This window comes from Myotis lucifugus, unplaced genomic scaffold, assembly GCF_000147115.1.
Source record: "Myotis lucifugus unplaced genomic scaffold, Myoluc2.0 scaffold_1, whole genome shotgun sequence".
NCBI classification, from domain to species: domain Eukaryota; kingdom Metazoa; phylum Chordata; class Mammalia; order Chiroptera; family Vespertilionidae; genus Myotis; species Myotis lucifugus.
In genome coordinates, this window is record NW_005871049.1 from 21,462,435 (window position 1) to 21,482,883 (window position 20,449).

Sequence of the window (20,449 nt, forward strand, 5' to 3'; positions counted from 1 at the left end):
AGTTGGCGACAATCATGCCGGCAGGGAAGCAGGTAAGCCTTCAATCTAGTCCAGCAGGAGAGTGGTTAGGGAGCTATCAGGGCTGCAGGCCGAGTGGTGAGGAACCCAACAGTCCTTGGTTGTGAGAGGGATGTCCGACTGCCGGTTTAACCGGCAGTCGGACATCCCCCGAGGGGTCCCAGATTGGAGAAGGTGCAGGCTGGGCTGAGGGACACCCCCCGCCCCATGCACAAATTTTGTGCACTGGGCCCCGGGCCTCTAGTTTATTGTATATTGATCTTATAGCCTGTAGCCTTGCTGAACTCATTCATTAGTTCTAATAGTTTAGTGGATTCCTTAGTATTTTCTATAGATAAGATCATGGCATTTGCAAATAGAGTTATTTTAGTTCCTCCTTTCTGATCTGGTTTCTTATTCTCCTCTCCTCCCTCCCTCCCTCCCTCCCTCCCCTTTTTCCTACTTTTCTTCCTCCCTCCTTTCCTTCCTTTCTTTCTTGCCATAATGTGCTGGCTAGAACTTCCAGTAATATGTTAAATAAGAGTGGAGAGAGTGAATATCACTTATTTTTTCCTGATCTTAAAGGGAAAGCATTCATTGTTTCACTATTAAGTGTGATGTTAACTATGGGTTTATGTAGATGGCTTCATCAGGTTGAGAAAGTTCCCTTTTATTCCTTGTTCATTGAGTATTTTTACCCTGAAAGGGTGTTGGACTTTGTTGAGTGCTTTCTGCATCTATTGATATGATCATGTGGAGTTAGGTCATTATTCTATTAATATAGTGTATGACATTGATTAATTTTCATGTTAAACCAAGCTAGCATTCCGGGGATGAGTCCCACTTGGTCATGGTGTCTAATACGTTTAATATGCTGCTGGGTTATTGAGGTTTTTTTGCATCTATATTCATAAGGAATTTTGGCCTGTAGTCTTTTCTTGGGATTTCTTTGTCTGGTTTTGCTCTCAGGGTAATACTGGTCTCATAATATGAGTTGGGAATGTTGCCCCCCTCTTCTATTTTTTGGATGAGTTTGTAAATGACTGATGTTAGTTCTTTTTTAAATGTGTATTAGAATTCACCAGACAAGCCATCTGGGCCTGACCTTTTCTTTCTAGGAAAATGTTTTATTAGTAATTCAATCTCTTTACTTATTATAGTCTATTTAGATTTTCTGTTTGCTCTTGAGTCACTTTTGGTATTTTGTGTCTTTCTAAGAATTTGTCAATTTTGTCTAGGTTATTTAATTTTTGGCATAAAAGTGTTCATAGTATTCCCTTACAATCCTTTTTACTTCTTCAAAGTTGGTAGTAATATTCCTTTTTTATTCCTGATGTTAGTAATTTGGGTCTTCTCTCTTTTTATTTTGGTCAGTCTGGTTACAGTTTTGTCAATTTTTTTAAACGTTTATTTTCATTTGTTTTCTCTGTTGTTTTTCTGTTCTCAATTTTATTTATTATTGCTGCAATCCGTATAATTTCCTTTCTTCTGCTTGCTTTGGGCTTAGTTCACTCTTCTTTGTTTTTTAAGATGGAATGTCAGGTTATTGACTTGAGATTTTTTCTTCTTTTTTAATGTAGGCATTTACAGCTATTTCCTCTAAACATTACTTTAGCTGCATTACATCCTTTTTGGTATATTGAGTTTTCGGTGTCATTCACCTAAATTTTAAACAGATTTAGGACTGTGTTGTTTAATTTTCACATGTTTGTGAATTTCCAAAATTTCCTTCTGTTATTTATTTCAAATTTCATTCCATTGTGGTTGGAGAACATACTTTGCATGATTTTGGTCCTTTAAAAAGTTTCAAGGCTTGTTGTATGGTCTGTCCTGGACAGTGTTCCATGTGCACTTGTGTGATGAGTTCAGAGATTTGGGGGCTGATCAAGGAAGGACGGGAGCACGAGATAGCAGTTTGGGCAGCATTTGGACAGGGTTGCATGAGAGGGAAGTCTCTCACAGTGGAAGGCCTTCTAGAGACAGAGGCCACCGTCCAAAGAGGGAAGAGGGTAAGGGAACTCCAGGGAAGAGGGGAGTGGGGAAGACGCTGAAGTATCCAGGTAATGCCACTCAGCAGTCAGGTGCAGGGCTCTGAGTCAGCTCTGAAGGGCAGCAGCAGTTGAGGGTCTTTTATAACCACGGGTTTATCTTATCTATGGCTAGCAGATATTGGGTGCAGCTCTGCAGGGTTTGGGAAGCAGACAGACTCTAAATGGCTAAAAATATGCTAATTTTGGATCTACTTAAAGCAATGGGATATGTAAGAATTTGAATTTGGCTTTGAACTAATGCTGCCAACCGGCTGCGAAGAAGTAAACAACACAAGGGCCCACATACAGGGGCCAGCTTTGGGCCATTTATTATAAATTTAAGAAACATGTGTATTCTGTTTGGTGGAATGTTCTGAAAATAGATGTCTGTTAGGTCTGGTTGGCTCATAGTGTTGTTCAAATCTTCTGTTTCCTTGTTGATCTTCTGCCTATTTGTTCAACCCATTATTGAAAGTGGCATATTGAAGTCTTACTGTTGGATTGTCCATTTCTTCACTTTGTCCTCTCTTTGAACACCCCGCTCACATTTTCTTTGCCTAGATAATTCTTTATGATATCACAGGAAGCAGTTCAGCATTCACGCTGGTGCTCTGGCTCTGCTGCACAGGGGATAATGTTACTGGTTTGAGGTGGTTTTTAGTTTAATTTTTCTTTTCTAGCCTCGAATCCCAGGCCAGTGCTCATCCTATGCAAGACGGGTTTAATGGAACTAGGCCTGGATGTGAGGGCCATGCTATACTTAGAACCTCTCCCCTTTCAATTTCAGCACGATGGTTACAAGTCTAAAACAGTAAAGAGATTTTTATGATTTCCCTATACAACCCCCATATTTTCATTCTGAAAACCAAGAAAACACTAACTTATATTTATTAGGTATAGGTCAGTATACAATGACTTGGTTTTCCCCCAACAGGAATATTTTGATGCTTAAAAAAAATTAAAAATCAAATGCTTTCCTCCTTTATTCTGGTTTTTGAAATCCCTGCTAAAAACAATGTTTTGCCCATCATAGAATTAAGCACTATAAGAAAGTCTCTTTTGTCACATAGAGTCTGAGTGCCAAGCATTTGACACCTAGCTCCCAGTCCCTCCTCATATAACCATGGCGGACACCATCCAGGCCATATGTATATCCTTTTCCACTGAAAGTCTGTTCATGACTTTTACCCATGTCTGAGTGCATTGCTTGATTTTTTTTTTACTGTTGAGTTCTGAGTGTTCTTTATATATTCTAGATACAAGTCCTTTGTCAAATATGTGCTTTGCAAGTATTTTCTTTAATCGGTAATTCATCTTTTTATTCTCTTAACATGATCTTTGTTTTTGAACTTTATGGAGGTCTAATTGACAAATAAAATAGTAAGGAATTTAAAGTCAACAATGTGATAATTTGATAGCAAAAATTATACATTTTTAAGACGTTCATTTGATCATTTTTTCCTTTTATGGACCGTGCTTTTGTAGTCAAATCTAAGAACTCTTTGCCAAGTGTTAGGTTTTGAAACAAATTTATCTTCTGGTATTTTTCTAAAACTTTTATAACTTTCCATTTAAATTCATGGTCTACTTTGAGTTAATTTTTGTATGTATTGTGAGATCTAGACTTCTTTCTCCCTATGGGACAACCAAACACGCTAGTACCGTCTATTGAGAAGGCTGTCCCTACTCCATTGAATTGCTATTACATCTTTGTCAAAAATTATTTGGGCATATTTGTCTGGATTCATTTTTAGGTTCTCTGTTCTGTTCCATTGATCTATGTTATATGTCTGTCCCTCCACCCATACCACACTGTCTTGATTACTATAGTTAAATAGTAAGCCTTAACATTGGGAGGGAAGAATGATTTCTCCCATTTTGGTTTTTCAAAATTATTCTGGCTATTCTAAGGCCTTTATTTTTTAATATGAATTTTAAAATAGGATTGCCTATTCTTGTTTATAAAAACGCTTGCTGAGATTCTGATAGGAATTGTATTAAACCTATAGATTAATTTGAGGAAAATTAACATCATTACCATGTTGAGTCTTCTAATCTATGAACATGGTATATCTATTTCTCCAATTATGATAGATAATTGTCTTTTCTGATGTCTTTCATCAGCATTTTGTAATTTTCAGCATACATGCTTTGTTAGATTTATATCAAAGTATTTTATTTCCTTTGGAGCAATTGTAAATGGTATTGTGTTCTCAAATTTTGATTTCTACTTTATATGTAAATACAATTAGTTTTGTGTGTCAATCTTGTATTATTACTGAAGTCACTTATTAGTTCTTGGAGTGTTTTTTTTTTTTGTTTGTTTGTTTTTTTGTAGATTCCTAGCGATTTTCTATGTAGATAATCATGCTGTTTTATTTTTTTTCCTATCCAATATGTGCCATTTCTTTTTGTTGCCTTATTGCACTGTCTAGAACTTCTAATATGATGTTAAATAAGAGAGAATGGACATCATTGCCTTGTTCTTGAAGCACTTTGTCATTTACCATTAAGTATGATGTTAGATGTAGGGTTTTTAGTATATACTCTTTGAGAATAGTTTCCTAGTTTACTGAGAGATTTTTATTATGAATAGGTATTGAAATTTGGCAAATGCTTTTTCTTTTGCATCAATTAACTTGATCATATGATTTTTCTTCTTTAACCTGTTGAAATAGTAAATTACATTGATTAATTTTTTAATATGAAAAGTTTTGCATACCTTGAATAAATCCAATGTGGTTATAGTATATATACTTTTATACATTGCTGGATTTGGTATGCTAATATTTTGTTAAGCATTTTTGTGCCTAAGTTCATGAGAGATGTTGGTCTATATTTTTCTCTTTTTGTGTGTGCTATCTTTGCCTGATTTTGGTATTAAGGCAATACTAGCCTTATATAATGAGTTGGGAAGCATCCTTTCTTCTTCTATTTTTCTGGAAGAGATTATGTAAAACTGGCATTAATTCTTCTTTAAATCTTTGGTAAAACTCTCCAGTAAAAATTTCTGGGTCTGGAGATTTTGATTTTAGTATTATTTTAATGTGAACTTATTTATACTCAGAAGAACAAATATAGCCCAGGAAGACTGTGTGTCTGGAGAAATGTGGATCTCAGTTACTATTGTTTGCTAATGCCTAGGTCACACTCCATGGGTGGGGAATGTCCCACCCGCAGGCCATAAGCCTTATGTGTAAGGCCCATGAAATAATTTGCTGGCCCTGCCAAGGCATTAGGGATGAGTTAATTCAATGTTTGACAAAATAGAGCAGGCTAATTTTTAAGTTGATAATTTTGTATAGCCTGCAAATGATGTTATAAATATCCAAATATCCCTTGGCAGAAAAACGTTCCCCACTCCTGCCTTATACTGTGAGGTTCTTGAGAGTAGCCATGTATTGGTCATTGTTGGGACCTCATCACTAAGGGTAAGCACTCTGTACAGATTACTGAATAAATACATCAATGACGATAGTTGGTGCTCAGTAAATCTTTGCTGAGTTAATGAGTTAGTTTGTACTTGTACAGTGTGTTTCAAAGGTGAAAAGCACATTATTCCACAATGCAGATGCAGTGACTGCACAAGGGGTACATATGACTGGATTTGCTTTTCATGGTGACCCCCTCCCTCCATCAAGAATATTGTAAAGAAGAGTTAAAAGCTAAAAAATCCAGGCTAGCTATCATTTGATGAGAGAAGAGACAGTGATGAATGGAGGACATATTAGACAAAATGGATCCTTTTCAACCCTGTGAATTTCAGTATACTGACTTGTGCATGTACACAGAGCCTTTGCTCTTTGTACACTTAGGAAATGCTGCCCCCCAAAAACTCTTATAGATTTGTTCTTATACAAAAACTCATTTCTCAAGTTATTTAGGAAAAGGAAGAGGAATTACAAGTAGATATGTAGTTTTCCTATCTTTTAACTTTTCTATTTAGGCTGATCCCCTATTTGGGGCATTTTAGCAATTTATTAACAGGTCAAAAATCATGTTAGGAAACTCCGAAACCCAATGTCTTCTGATTACTTGCTTCCTTTCTCTAGTAATGAATGACATTCAGGTTTTCATCTGCCTGCAGGAGAAATCTGATAGTTGTAAATATAAATAAGAATAAAATCATGATTAATTCAAGAATAAATGAGCCTTATATATTTGAATCATCATGCAAAACAAAACGATAAAACAATGTGAAAAATTAAACAAAAACCTAGCTGCTTTCCCCAAGCTTACCTCATTGTCTCCTAGCCTTGTCAAAGATGCGTCTGGAAAGTCCAAAGGGAGGCACATATGGCAGGAGGCAGATACTGGAGGGATGTCTCAACTGCTAACTCTTGAACACCTGATTGAACGAGGCTCTGCCTGGCATGGGCTTGCTCTCCACAGCTGAAAGTTTTGCATCCCATTATATGGGCATGTCACTTTGGCTTGTTTGGGAAAGGAGCATTCAGATAGGTCAATTTCTCCCAAATCGTCTCTTTCCAGTAAATTTTGGTGCATTGTACATATTTTCCCCCTTCTAATCTCTAAATCCTTGGTTTATTGTTTCCTTTCTTTTGTAGTTTATCTTCTCTTTCTCTTTTGCCTTTTCCAGTGTCCCTTGTTTCCTGTTCTAAATGTTTAAAATGAGCTGGCCTTGATCCATGAGTGTCTCCCCTCTCTAGTCTGGTCCATATGTGCCTTGTAGGAAGAGGGAGGGTTGTGTCTTGAGTTTGTGGATTCAGATGAGAAACAGAGTCAAGTGGCAAGCCAGAGAAAAATGAAAGGGGCTAATAAAATGGTGCAGCCCAGGCTATGGGCTATGGTATTGATTTTTGGTGCCAGAAGAACTTGAAGAGCTGTAGAGAGGTCACGGATGTATATGTTCAGGAAACTTTTAAAGTAAATTGATAACATGCCATCAGATAAAGGCTTCACATGAAGACCACTAAAAACTGCAGATTTTCTGGGATATTCTTGCTGTCCTTGCCTATACTTGTACTTCATATAATTAGCAATTACAGGTATATAATTGTAATCATGATTACTTATGTTCTTTCTCTCCCTCATGTAAACTCTATAAGAACAAGGACTAAAGTAAGTATCCCTGGCACTTAGAACAGGGCCAGGCACATAGCAGATGCCCAGTAAATACTTGTTGAATAAATGATTGCCACCACGTTTCTAAAATCCATTTCCAGGTAGAATAGAAGATAGAACTTGTCCTTTGAAAGGCCCGAGTTTCAGCTCTGCCCCTCTGAACCATGCTATCCAACCCTTCGGAGCCTGTCTACTCACATATTTAATAGAATTTCTCTGGAGGCTCCCAAATAATGAAGTATTTGGATGGGCATTTTATGGATGTCTGTCCTTTTTAAAAACATATTTTTATTGATTTCAGAGAGGAAGATAGAAACATCAATGACGAGAATCACTGACTGGCTGCTTCCTGCACGCCTCCTACTGGGGCTCAAGCCCACAACCCGGGCATGTGACCTCCAGGTTCATAGGTCGATACTCAGCTACTGAGCAACACTGGCCAGGCTGCCCTTTTAATGTTGGTTTTTCACCATCCCCTCCCTACCCCGTCTTCCAATGGGCACTTCAAATCATGGCTCTTTATCTGAGGGTTAAAGTGGGGAAGGAACTAACAATTTTTGCCATGGTTACTCTTTTTCATTATGAAAATCTCTGGAAATGGAAAGGGCAACAGTAGAGGCCATGAACCTCTGGGTTTAGAGCAGTGTGGCCACAGGGCTGCAGCTGAACTGCTGAGAAGGGGCGAGAGCAGGGGAGTTCTCTGCAGAGGCTGCCAATCTCTGCCTCCCTGCAGGGTCCAGTGTAAAAATCTGTACAAATGAGATGTGAGGCTCAGGCGGGAGCCCAGTGCCGCCACGGGGAGACACTTTCTGTGTCACTTAAGAGACAGATACTTCAAACGGTGGGAAGGCTGGATCTCAGGAGAAAGGAGGCGACCACTCTTACACAACTCCTTCTACTAAAAAGACCACGACAAGTAGGTAGAACAGGGTGTAAAGTTTATATACAAGAATATAATGTTTATCTGAAATATTTACAATGTTGGTTAAAGCAATATTTTTACAACTTTTTCAGGTCAACTACTATTATATTACAGGTAAGCTACAATGGTTTCATTTGCAACAATAAGAAAAAATGTTTTAAACAAAGCTTAAAGAACTCAGGTCAATTACAAAATGTGTCTGTTGTGCCCTTTATTTGAAGAAATCATGCTATGATGGTTAATGTGCTTTTTATAAATGGAAGTACTCTACTTGGAAATGCAATGTGTGCTGCAGTTGAGTTCACGAGGGTGTAAAATGAGAAATGAATGGTTACACCACTTAGGGCTGAGTCTTAGGCCTCAGGCCGGAGCTGATATATGTTGAGATAACAGCCAGCTTTATCTCAACCTGGTTTGTGACCCACAGCACTTTGGGCCACATGCCAAAATGAAGCTATTTGTATGTTATGGCAACCTCAGCAGAAAGTGAACATCAGGTGACCCAAACCAAACTGGAAAAAATGAGAATCAGACCCAAGTCACAGTTGTATCTACTCAAAACTAGCTTTAAAGTGAGCTATTTTAAAACTTCATAAAAATATGCATGGTTTTATTACTTTGAATATTTCTACAATACTCGGGTGGGTTTTCCTTTATGTGAAAATAGGTATCCATTCCTGAGGCCTCTAAGGGCCTTATAACTCAGGAAATGCTGGGGGTGCAAATGTGCAAAAGGTAGGGATGCTGCTCCAGGCTGGGGCCGGAGCTGCAGGGACTGTGCTTGGGGCAGGAGAGCTGAGGCCTCCGGGTGGGTGTGGTCAGCCGAGCCCTGGGGCTGGCCTGTCGGAAGCAAACTGGACGCCCCAACTAGCACTGCAGCTTGCGGATGCTGCGGGAGATGCGCTTGAACTCTCTCTGCCCCTTCTGCCACCGCTTCACGGAGGTGATCACCAGCTCCCCACCCAGTTTCTGTCCCATGACCAGGTAGGGCGCATTGATGTCATTCATCTCCTCGCAGGTGCACTGCAAGCTGTCTTTGAGCCACAGCACCGACTTCTTCAGGTCCCTTTCGGACACCCCGTTCAGCTTGTAAATGGTCTTGCTCTTGGTCTCCAGGATGATTTTCGTATCTCTGTTGATGTAGGTTATCTCCTTGACTTTTATTTTCAGTGCTACCAAGAGGGGATGGAATCACTCCAGTTATAATGATGGAATACAGGATTGGGAGCTCCCCTCGCCCCATTCTACTGCATGTTGGTGTGACCAGGAGTGGGGGATGGAGGAAGAGCTTCCTCGAGCTGAGGGACTGTCAGGGGCTGTGCGAAGGGGGGTGGGAGCTGGGGGCAGCAGGTGCTCCATTTCCAAAGCCTCAAAGGGCCCTAGCCGGTTTGGCTCAGTGGATAGGGCGTTAGCCTGCGGACTAAAGGGTCCTAGGTTTGATTCTGGCCAAGGGCACATGCCTGGGTTGTGGAATTGATTCCCCCCAGAAGGGGAAGTGCAAGAGGCAGCCAATCAATGATTCTCTCTCATCATTGATGTTTCTATCTCTCTATCTCTCTCCCTTCCTCTCTGAAATCAATAAAGTATATATATGTATGTATATATATTAAAGCCTCAAAGGGTTTGCCTTGTACTTTGTTTCAAATCAAAACTTCTGTGAGACTCAATTACTTTCCTAGCCCGACTAGTGTTTGTGTTTAGGTCGCACGTGGTTTGTGCTCTGCTCTCAACAAAGGACTTCCCCTGTTGGAAACGTCAGCATGAAAAGAAATGCCTGACTCTTAGGTGAAATGTGATCTTCTGTGGCTGTAAACTTTAAACTCAATTAATTAGGGCGGATAGGTTTTTGGACAAACCTGTAAGGAAATTATATCACACAATCATTGTTTTCTAAAGAATAGACTAAGGGGAAGGAGAGATGATCTTACAGCTGCATTTGATTTGGTAAAGTAACTCGGAGAAAAATATCCAAGACTCTTTTTAAGAGCACATGTTTAGCTGTAAAAGTGTTTTTCTGAAGACCTCATCCTCATATGCTATCATTTGCCTGTCCAAGGCCAGGGCGTTTACAGATCATGTATGTACTGTTTCCAAAATGGATATTGGACTCATTAGAATGCTAAGACCAAAAGTAAGTGGTTTACATAAAAGACACATTTTATAGTCATAAACAGCATGCTTTGGGACAGAAAACCCTGCAGACATACATGGTGGAAATACATTTCAAGAATCCATGAAGGCAGAGAAAGGACAGAATTTTAAGGTTGGAAGAAATCATCCAGTTAAAAATCTCTTGTTGGCACACGAAGAATCTGCATTCCAGAGAAATGTAGTGACTTACACAAGGTCACCCATTTAGGTAGTGTCCTGGCTGAGTCGAGTTTTCAGAATGCCGGTTCCCAAACCTCCTATAACACCAGTGTGGTCTCACAAGGCAACTTCCAGTTTCTTGCCCTGGATGGAGCATTAACTCACCCAACTGAATGTGTCCTAAGACCCTTGGTGCCATTGACAACTATTCCATTTAGATATGTACAAGTCTAACATCCTGACTTTGACAGCGTTTGAGTCAACGTTGAAATTAGTAACAGAAGAAGAGTATTGTGTGTATGTGAGCATCACTGCTTCGGTGGTTTCTTTCTTTCTATCTCAGAAAGAGAATTTGACTAAGATTGTTTTTTTGTTTTGTTTTTGTTTTGGCAACTGGAAAATGACCAAAGCTCAGTCAGGTAAATCAAGGATACTATGACTTAGTCAACCATGTTTTTGTTTGATACACTTCTGAACCATACCACTGAGTTCTCAGGGTTTATGAGACGTATATCATAAAATAAGTCGCATGTTCCTGTGGCCCCTGTATGAGGTGTGGGGGTGAGGACGACATATGGTGAGAGCAGTGATTAACTGTTGCCTGGGAGCCTCGTCTATAGTACAGATAGAGCATGTGTGAATTTCGCCTGGTCAAATTAAACATTCTTGAGCTCCAAACATTAAAAAAAAATCATCACGTTGACCCAGAGGGAACATTTATCACTCATGCTTCTCTAGCTTTCAAATAGCCAACGTTGCAAAAGATTACCCTGGGGAAACATTAGGCCCTTCCTCCCTGGATTTTCATCTGGGACCAAATATAGGGAATTAAAGTCCCAGAATCACGTTTCCTGTGCTGGAAGATGAGAATGGGGATACGGGATGTGATCATCACCATCTGATTCAACAATAGGTTGTATGCAAAAGCAGATGGTTGGGCCTTTCTTTCTTCACCAGTACTTTCAGCTCTGAAGCAGGGTTGGAGACCGTTTTTCTACATTTCCCCTGCACTTCAGGTGTGCAATGGGGAAAGAGTGTGATGTTAAATACATCAGATTTTTATCCTTGTTCCTTCTACCATACCATTACTTCTCCAAAGTACAGAGGCGATAGAGAATACTGCTTATAAACCAGGGGTATAGAATGTACTTCCTGTAGGGTAGGTTCATTAGCCCTTTGGGGACAAAAATGAATGTGGAGAAGTAGAAAACAAAGCTTATGAGGTATCTACATGTGTGGTACTTTAAATGTAATGACTTCTATGTTGTCTTGAAAGGCTTTTTCCTCTAAGGAGAGAGAACACTAGCACTAATTCCCCACCCCCCTCATTTTTTTGGCCCAATCTTGATAGAGCATCCTTAGGAAGGTCTTGTGTGTGTGTATGTGTGTGTCTCCTAAATTGACTGTTGTGGAGCCCCATAATATAACCAACATTTTCATGGAAGTCAGGAGGGAGATCTGGATTAAATCTAGTGCAAAGGACATAGCTGTCAGAAGAAGATGTTTTATGTAAGTTTTAATATATATTTTATTAAAGTTATATTTTCCTCTCTTGCCCTTAATCATATCTGGTAGCGTAAAGCTAGGAACTGTGTTGATTAAGAGCCTGGAGATTTGGGATTGCTGCCGCCCACATGCCAGGCCTTGAGAACTGTATATATTTGAATATAGACATATGACACACGACCATCCCACCTGTGGCTCTTGCTGAGGGGGAGGACTGGTCGGGACAGAGTTGCCTCCTTTCTTTGTCCCTTCCTTGGCATGGGGCTCTTCTCCTAAACCTGTGTCTCTGGTTGTTCTCAGCTAAGGGTAAACCCAGGACACTTCCTGGGAGAGACTTGGGGTTATAAGGAGCAGGGTTAGGAGTATCTCAGTTTCAGGGACACGACCAAACCTGAGATTTCTGGGAGGGCAATTCTCAACAGTGGGAGCTGGAGTGACTTCTCTCAGTCTCAAGTACTTTGTTGAGGATGTAGAATTAGTAATACAGACCTGTTAGAGGCCACTATTGTTTGATAGAGCAGGGATCACATCTGTTTACCAGTAAGTTTAGCCTTCCGCCTCAATGAATGCTTCTAAGGGGCACCAACTACTTAAACACATCAAAAGGTGCCTGGCTTTGAGAATGGGATGAAGGCTAGATTGCCTCAGGCGTCTGAGTGAAGTTCTTGGCCAGTCCCAACTTTGAATTTGGCATTGACCCTGTGTCTAGCTGGGCTCCTCCCTCACCCTGGAGGCCTGAGGACAGCAGATAAGGTGCTGATTGAGTCCTGTGTGGATGGTGTCCAACCCTCTTCCCTCTTTTAATATTCTCTTAAGGGTAGTGATTTACACTCTATGGAACTTGAGTAACATATCACACATTATTTATTGTCCCCAAGCACCATGTCCTCAGGGATCATTCATGTTTCTTGCCTAGTAAATTCCTGAGCTTTATTTCTTCTTTTTAAATTTAAGGAATCCCTCCTCCAATTATTAGCCAGTGTCTTGGATATAGTCACTGATGGTTATGAATAAAATAAGAATATTTTAGTTTGGCGCTGGACTAAATTTGTATCTGTGGCCAACTTAATGCCTTCAATGTGTGTGGCTGGGGCTAATATTTACATGTTTCCATCCCCGCTGCACATGTCAAGTGTCGGAAAGACCCCATGGCCCAGGATAAAGCTTGTTGGCAAGAAAAAGCCCAGGTGAAATGAAAATATGCCATTGAAAATTAATAATCTGAATACTTCTCATTAATTGATTATTGCTTAGCAGAACAATAAAACTCATCTGAAAAGATACAACTCATTATAAGATTGTTACATAGGGAGGAAACTAGGCTAGAGCCAAGTTAGATGATTTTAGGAAAGGTGCACGGACGGTGTTGGTATTTTACATCTTCATGATTTGCACCTTAAGTTTTACTGGTAAATAAAACTTTTGAATGTTTTGTTGGTGGTGGTGTGTTACTTACCAAAATCATTTTTACAAAGAGTTTCCATGATGTCGTTGTCATCCTCGTTTTTATTTTTGCAGGCTTCACAGACCTTTGGAGCTAGAAAGGTGAAAATTGAGTAAGTTTGCTTAAAAGGGAACAGCAGGTGGCGTTTGTAAACAACTCAAAGGGGCTTACCCAGGCAAGGGTGGTGGGACCCCAGCTTCTGTCTCCTTTAAAAAAGAAGGATCAGGCGTTCGTTCCTAAGCAAGTCTCCATGCCTCCCATTCTTTGATGGACAAAAATGCCCATGTGCTCTGTTTAATACATGGTGGATCCCAAAGAGAAAGGGCGCTTGGGGCAGAGTGTGCAGGCTTTTTAGTTCTTCCTCCCCACCTCTGGGACAAACTCAGTCTCTGAAAAAGTTGTTCCCAAAGCCTCTCTGAGGAGAAAGCACCAGAAGCCTCTTGAGAGATTTTTGGGAAACGAACCACAAACGATGGCCAAAAGATTGTCTTTCCCGGCTGCAGGACACCAGTGCAACCCGGTCTCTGCTGGGCTCCGTGGTAGAGCTCTGTGTCTCAGGAGAGGCATTTCAAGATATTTTGAAGATTGCACCGGCGAAGGTGGCTAGTGGGGTAAGGGCCACCCAGGGGCTCTTTCCCACCGTGGAAACACCCTGGGAAGCACCACAGCCTGCTCTAACCGGTTCTGTGTCACCTGGAGCTTCCTGCCAGGTTTGTGCTCCAGTTGAGCAACATTTATTTCATTTTTATCTTTGTCCCTTGGGGAAGGTTCTTCTCGCTCCTCTTTGTTTGTTTCAAATTCTCAAAAACAAACTCATAAAACAAAAACCAGCCAACCAAACTAGGAAGCAGCTTTTCCTGAAGCTTACCAACATTGAAGCCAACTGCCTCTGGGGTCTGACCCCACCTAGGAATGTGCAGGAGCACAAAGATCAGAGAGCCTACTGAAGGCTCTTCTAAAACAGTTTGATTTCCTGGAGAAAGAAAAAAAAAGAAGAAGAAAAGAAAGAACATTTCTCTGTTTGTAAATGTTCTGTCTTTAAAACTTAGGTGAAATTTTATTTTCATTAATATGAAATTGAATGTTCATAGAAAAAAACTTTATGTGATTCACGACAGAACAGCTACTTATCAAATTAGAAAAATGGCAGAGCCCATTTTGAAGACCTCTAAACGTTTATTTTGAAGAGAGAAAGTGGCTTTTGGGAGAAAGGTAGTGTATAATGTTGGTGCTGATGGTGGAAAGAAATAAACAAAAGCAACACACATAAAACTGCCCTTACCTTCCCTCACTCAAACAAAATGAAACATTTCCAATTAGGAGCTCTAGGAATGTACATAAAATGTTACTAACCTGTATTGGTTGGTCTGTGGTGTATGTTGGACAAATGTTTGAAATATGCCAAACATTTGCAATAAATTAGAAATCTAACCAATAAGATGACTGCACACTCATGGTGCCTGCCAGGAAAGATTGCTAAGCAACTTTGCGTTTTCTTTAACTAATGATGGCTGTAGGAAAACAATTAGAGATTGAAAGGGGGATGCTGCTGGAGCCCTGAGAGGGACTGGAAGCCCCCTTTCCCTCCCAGGGGGGACCTAAGTCAGCACAGACTCACTGTGTATGTTTTGCTTTCAGGAAGACTATCAAGAGCCCATGAGGTTTTCATTGCTTTGATGGGTTTTGCACAGGAACTCCCCCTGTTTTCTAAAAACTTGGGAAACTCCTTTTTTGCATGGCTAATTAAAACCACTCCTAAGATAAAAGCTGATTTGTGATAGAAAATGATTCCTGGAGATTCCCTTGATGCCCTTTTCTTTAGACACCTGAGCAGTTGTAACCAATGCTCAATTTTCAACAGGCAGGGCCAGATGCTCACCAGCTCCTCCACACAGGGCCACTTCCAAGCCCTCCACTCTCCTGGTTGCAAAAATAATTTTATATCATAAGGAAAAGATGCCGTTCAGTGATACATTTTTTTTTCTTTTTTAACTGTCCCTGAGAAAGGTATAACTGGAATAACTCGGGAGGGGAATGAGAGGCGTGTGTGTGTGTGTGTGTGTGTGTGTGTGTGTGTGTCTAAAATTTGTCACAATGACACACCATGGCAAGGAGAGCGTGCGCCCCGCTAGTCCCTGGCACCGCAGGAGGGGACGCATCGGGATGTGGGGCGGGGACCTCGGAATTTCCTCCGGAAAAGTCTTAGAAAAGCTCAGAGGGAGGGAATAAAGGGAAGGCTTACCCTCTTCGGTGGCCGGTAGGAGGTGGTCGCTGCTAGCGAGGGGGATGCAGAGGTCGTTGTCCTGGGGGAAACGATCACACTCGAGCATGTCGGGCCAGGGGAAGCCGAAGGCGGACATGACTGGAGCGCAGCGGTCCTTCACCTGCACGCAGAGCGAGTGGCAGGGCTGGATGATTTCGTCCAGGTCATCGAGGCACACCGGGGCAAAGAGCGAGCACAGGAACTTCTTGGTGTCCGGGTGGCACTGCTTCATGACCAGGGGGATCCAGGCGCCCGCCTGCTCCAGCACCTCCTTCATGGTCTCGTGGCCCAGCAGGTTGGGCAGCCGCATGTTCTGGTACTCGATGCCGTGGCACAGCTGCAGGTTGGCCGGGATGGGCTTGCAGTTGCTGCGCTTGTAGGAGAAGTCGGGCTGCCCGAAGAACAGCCCGCGCGCCGAGCCCAGGCAGCAGTGCGAGGCGAGGACCAGCAGCAGCAGCGAGCCGGGGCCCTGCGGCATCGTGGGCGCGCGACCCCGGGGGCGGGAGGAGCGGAGCGGGGGAAGCGCGAGGCGGCCGCGGCCGGAGCTGGTCCCGGGCCCGCTGCACGCTCGCTCGCTCGCTCGCTCGCTCGGCGCGGCTCCGGGGCCTGCAAAGTGGGCGGCGGGCCGGCTGGAGCGCGGAGAGGCCGGGCGTGGGCAGGACTGCGCGGGCGAAGACCTCTCCGCTCCGCTTCGTGCTGCAAGTCCGGGCTCAGCTCCGGGGGGCTCCGACCCGGGGGAGCAGTGTGTGCAACTGCTGGGGCCCAGCCAGAGTTTTCTTGGCCTTTTTAATGCAAATCTGGAGGCGGGGGGAGCAAGGGAGGAGCCAGCGGAGAGTAATCTGAGGAGGGTTGGTCACTACTCACTTGGTCTGGGTTTTCCTTTGAGAATGCCCCTCTTGCGCTCCCTGGAAGGAAATTCTGGCTGCCGCCACGACCCCCTAAAGGTGCGGCCGAGCGCGCGCTCACGGATTGCTCACAACAAACAAATAGACCAGCCTGGCAGCTGCGCCCCAACAGTGAGCGTGCGGGGCGCGGGCTGCGAGAGATCGGGGGACCCCGGGGACTCGATGGGCGACCTTGCCTCCAGGTCCTGGCGGAAATGCACTCAGCCCCCCCCCCCAACCCCCCCGCGAGGCCCCGACCAGGGTTTGTTTGACCCGCATCCTGAAGTTTCTGTTCTGACCCGGGGCTTCCCGGGGGAACTGCATCTCTCGGTGCCAGCCGGCAGGCATCCGGGTCTTTGTGCCTTCAGATTGCACCTGGGACCTGTCCGCCCCAGGCCGACACAGTTACCAACAACCTGGCCCACCCCGTACGTGTGCTCCTCCCTGACCTTTTAACAATCAGAATTACCAATAAAGTTGTAGGAGCAAAAACTTTGACCTGGAAAAGAAAACGCTGGGGTGGTTATTTTGTTGGGGTCAGTCGAGATTTTGCTGTTGTGGAAACGCCTCCGCAGAGTCTCCTTTGAATCACACACCGCGGCCCACCATTCCCGGCTTGGGAGAAGGCCTGCCCTCCTTCCTTAAGGGACTGGGAGGACTCAAGTTCGAAGGCATCAGGGATCCTAGCACAACAGGCCTTGGAGCGGGGGAGCTCAGGAGAACCAGAGGGTGGGCCTCCCGGCGCGGTTTGTAAGAGCCAGTGCTGGGCACAAGGGACTGGCAGAAAATGTGCCAGGGGGGGCAGGCTGGGAAAGAAGGGGGGCCGGGGAAGGAGCCCTGTCTAGCGACCCCCGAGTGCTAGTCGTGGTCTTGCAGAATTGACTCAACTACCCAGCATATGCCAGTGGGGTGCCTCGTGTGCAGAGGTGAACAAACAGGCCTGCCTCTCCCTTCCTGGACTGCAAATGGTAAGTTCACAGTTGGACACTGGAACTGGGGTGCCAGCAGAGGGAAGGTGTGTGGTGGGGGCCTCCTTTCCCCAAATCGCCCCAAGTCTTTCCTAGGGGCAGGTCGTCTCCTCCCTCTCAGCCTCCCAAGCGGGTGGGCGGTGCAGATCCAAAGAGATAATGCTGGAAGAGCGAGCCCGCCAAAGTTCTTTCATAGGTAAGGCGCGCGCATTCTTACTTTCCGCCCACTGGGAGCCGTCAACTGGCCGTGTCCGCAGGCCCCTTACTTCCCTCCTTCCTGAGAGATGTATTGGCCTGGCGACCCCGAGTCGTCCTGCTGTCTTTGTGGTCCCACTGCTTCGAGGAGGGGGATAATGTGTGGGTGGTGAGAGCTCATTCTGTTAACTACTCGGGAAAGTCGCCGTCTGGAGGGAGAGCACCTTCTGGACCAGAATCGGAGTCCCCCCAAATCCAAAAGTCCAGCTCCCATCTTTTCTCCTGCGGGGGAAGGGCCGGGGCGGCTGCAAAGGGCGGCTCTTCTGCCGAGTTGGTTGTAGGCCTTTTCGTTTCTAAGTAAAGCCCCAAGAGGACAAAAAGCCCCGCTCCCAAGACACACTATTTTGAAAATAAACCCCGAACGAAAGGAAAAACATTTAGAATCAAACAGCTAATCAGAGCCAGAGCTGGGAGAGATTCTGGAACTTGAGCCCAGGGGTGGAATGAAGGCTCTCTCGCCTCCACCGCTCCGGCCCCAACGCTTTCTTCTGGGGTCGCCCTGGTCCGTCAGACCCCCTAGCGCGGAGCTATAGGAGCCCAGAGCGGTTTGGCTTGTTTGAGGCGGGCACCTCCGCACACCCCGGAACAGCGCGGGCCCAGGCGACCCGCGGCATTGTTTGGGGAGTCCTCGCGGTCCCGCTGGCCGCCAGGGGGAGCCGGGAGCCGCAGTGGGGTCTCCATCGCCGCCGCGCCTACTGTCCGGTTCTGACCCGCCAGGTTCCGGGGCCGGGGCCCCCGGCCCTACTCTTACCCGCGCAACACAGCCTCGACTCATCCTGCACAGGCTGCGTCATCTTAGCCACTTTGCTTCGCAGCCCACTCCCTTTCCTTCCCCGCTCGTTCGCGCCCAGGTAAGCGCATACCCACGTGCCAAGCGCGACCGGGGTACGAGTTGATTGAGGGGGACGAGCTGATCGAGGGGGACAGGAGAATAACCTCCCATGGAAACTGGAGCTCAAGCGTGGATCTTGTGAAAAGCGCACGAAAGCGGATGCATGGTGACTCGCGGCGCGCCTCCCCAGCCGGGGTCGCTGTGCACCCGCAGAGTGACGCGCGCACGTGTGTGCAGCCAGGTCGCGGCGCCTTCACCCTAACTCAGCTGCGCCCTGGGTTGGCCCTCAGGCCTAGGGCCTCAGCCTACGGGTCTTCGGGTCTTCGTAGATCCTTGCCACTTATCAAAAACCACCGGAGGCTTTTGCTTTTACAAACTGAGAGTCATGGCTCACCCCCACCCTCACCCCCACCCCCCCTACCTCCGGTCCATTTAGTACTTGCCGGTTTTAGGAAGGAAACTATTCACGACAAACCCAGGGTAAGTGGTGGTGGGCGGCAATTCCTCTGGGCAGCCTACTTAAAGGGGGCTGCCTGCCCCATGGGTCCCTGGTGATGGGATTGGTACTCGCCCCTCCCCCCATCCAGCCTCACCACGCACACAGTGAACATCCCACCCAAATGCTGCAGGCCTGAAGAAGAGCCTCGACAATCGTGTTTCGGATTTGGCCCCGCTGCTCTGCTTTCGTTTCTGGACCGGCAGGACGCTGGCTCTCATTCTCAGAGGCTCTGCTCTGCTGGAGGGTCTCAGACCCCTGTGTCTGCTATGTCCACTGAGAGCCCAGGAAACGCAGCCTCTCGCTTCCGCTGGGGAATAGCAAAGTTAAGGCATATGGACTCATATCTGAGAGGAAGTGCAAGCAAAAAGGGGGAGAACAAGTGTAATATGTAGGCTTCCTAATTCTCAAAGTCCAGCACCAGCTTCAAAGTGGAAACAAGTTTCTTAGCCCCCAAATAACTGCAGCCCTGACCTACCCTTCCTTTCTGTCGGAAAGATTGGGTTTCCCTCTGTTAGGTAGGACAAGGTCTGGCCCGTTACTAAATGCCATTCTTGCTACCTGTTAAAATGTAGCATAGTATTTTGAAGACACTGTAAACCTTGTTAAGTTTGACCAGAACTCAATTGGAGAAGTTTGACCAACTGCAGAGAAGAAATCAACGTGTAATTAACCAGTGCCTAAGGCTCCCTTTGGGGAGGCAGAGCTTTGGATGTGAATCCTGTCTTCTTGCTGCAAGTAAATCAAAGTACCTTGTTACAACCACCTCTCCTAGAATAGCACACCCCCAGCAGCAAACACGTTGAGTTCTCTAAGGCTTGCTCCTTATGAAGAGGCAGGACCTTCTGGGAGGCTTTAAGCCTTTACGGCAACTCCTGAGTGGGGAAGGATGGCGTTAGCTAGGGCAGGCCCTGGCCGGCCTGGGTACCTGGTGAACCACAATCCCTTAGCCCAGGTCAACAGGCTGTACTAACAGCCCGACTGCGGGGCTGTCTCCTGAAATCCTCACTGCTACCCGGCAGAGAGGTGTGACTATTATTTTGCAAATTTGTCAGTATTGGCGAGGAAACCGAGGCACAGAGAGGTGAAGTAACTGGAACCGGGTCACACGGTGAGTGGTTCAGCTCCCGGTGTTACGTGTGCTGGCTTTAGGGACTCCTCTTGACCTACTGGGTGTTTCGCTTGGTGGGTGATGTCACCTTCTCTCCTGGGGCGGTGACATTGGATCGTCAATGCTGACGTGGGAAATGGTGCCTTGGAAGAGCCCCTGACCCCCGCGAACTGCTTACTGAGAGACAGAATTTATCCTTTGCCGATGATTGTACCGCTGTAAATCAGACCCCTCCTGCTGATACCGAATGGATCTATGATATCGCTATGCGGAATTCCTGATAAACTAATTGCTCTGTCGTGGGTAAAATGTTGAAATGAGGGAGGAGGGGGTCAAGAACTGGAAA

The 20,449-nt window shown here is 45.0% G+C and overlaps 1 protein-coding gene across 1 annotated transcript; it reads right to left on the bottom strand.

The window, feature by feature from the left end:
* Positions 1 to 8,029: 8,029 nt before the first annotated feature.
* SFRP2 (secreted frizzled related protein 2) lies at positions 8,030 to 16,557 on the bottom strand. The gene is made up of 3 exons (XM_006081808.3): positions 15,537 to 16,557; positions 13,307 to 13,387; positions 8,030 to 9,206 (listed from the first exon to the last, which is right to left on the bottom strand). Exons 1-3 carry the CDS (start codon positions 16,033 to 16,035, stop codon positions 8,902 to 8,904), a joined length of 885 nt encoding a protein of 294 aa, XP_006081870.1. The 5' UTR covers positions 16,036 to 16,557; the 3' UTR covers positions 8,030 to 8,901.
* Between the last annotated feature and the right edge of the window lie 3,892 nt (positions 16,558 to 20,449).

Excerpts from the sequence above, each read along its gene's own strand:
- SFRP2 (XM_006081808.3), bottom strand. The coding sequence starts at position 16,035 with ATGCCGCAGGGCCCCGGCTCGCTGCTGCTGCTGGTCCTCGCCTCGCAC. Across the intron at positions 13,388-15,536 it reads CCTACCGGCCACCGAAGAGG|CTCCAAAGGTCTGTGAAGCC; the intron begins GTAAGCCTTCCC and ends TCACCTTTCTAG. Across the intron at positions 9,207-13,306 it reads TCTTTGTAAAAATGATTTTG|CACTGAAAATAAAAGTCAAG; the intron begins GTAAGTAACACA and ends CCCTCTTGGTAG.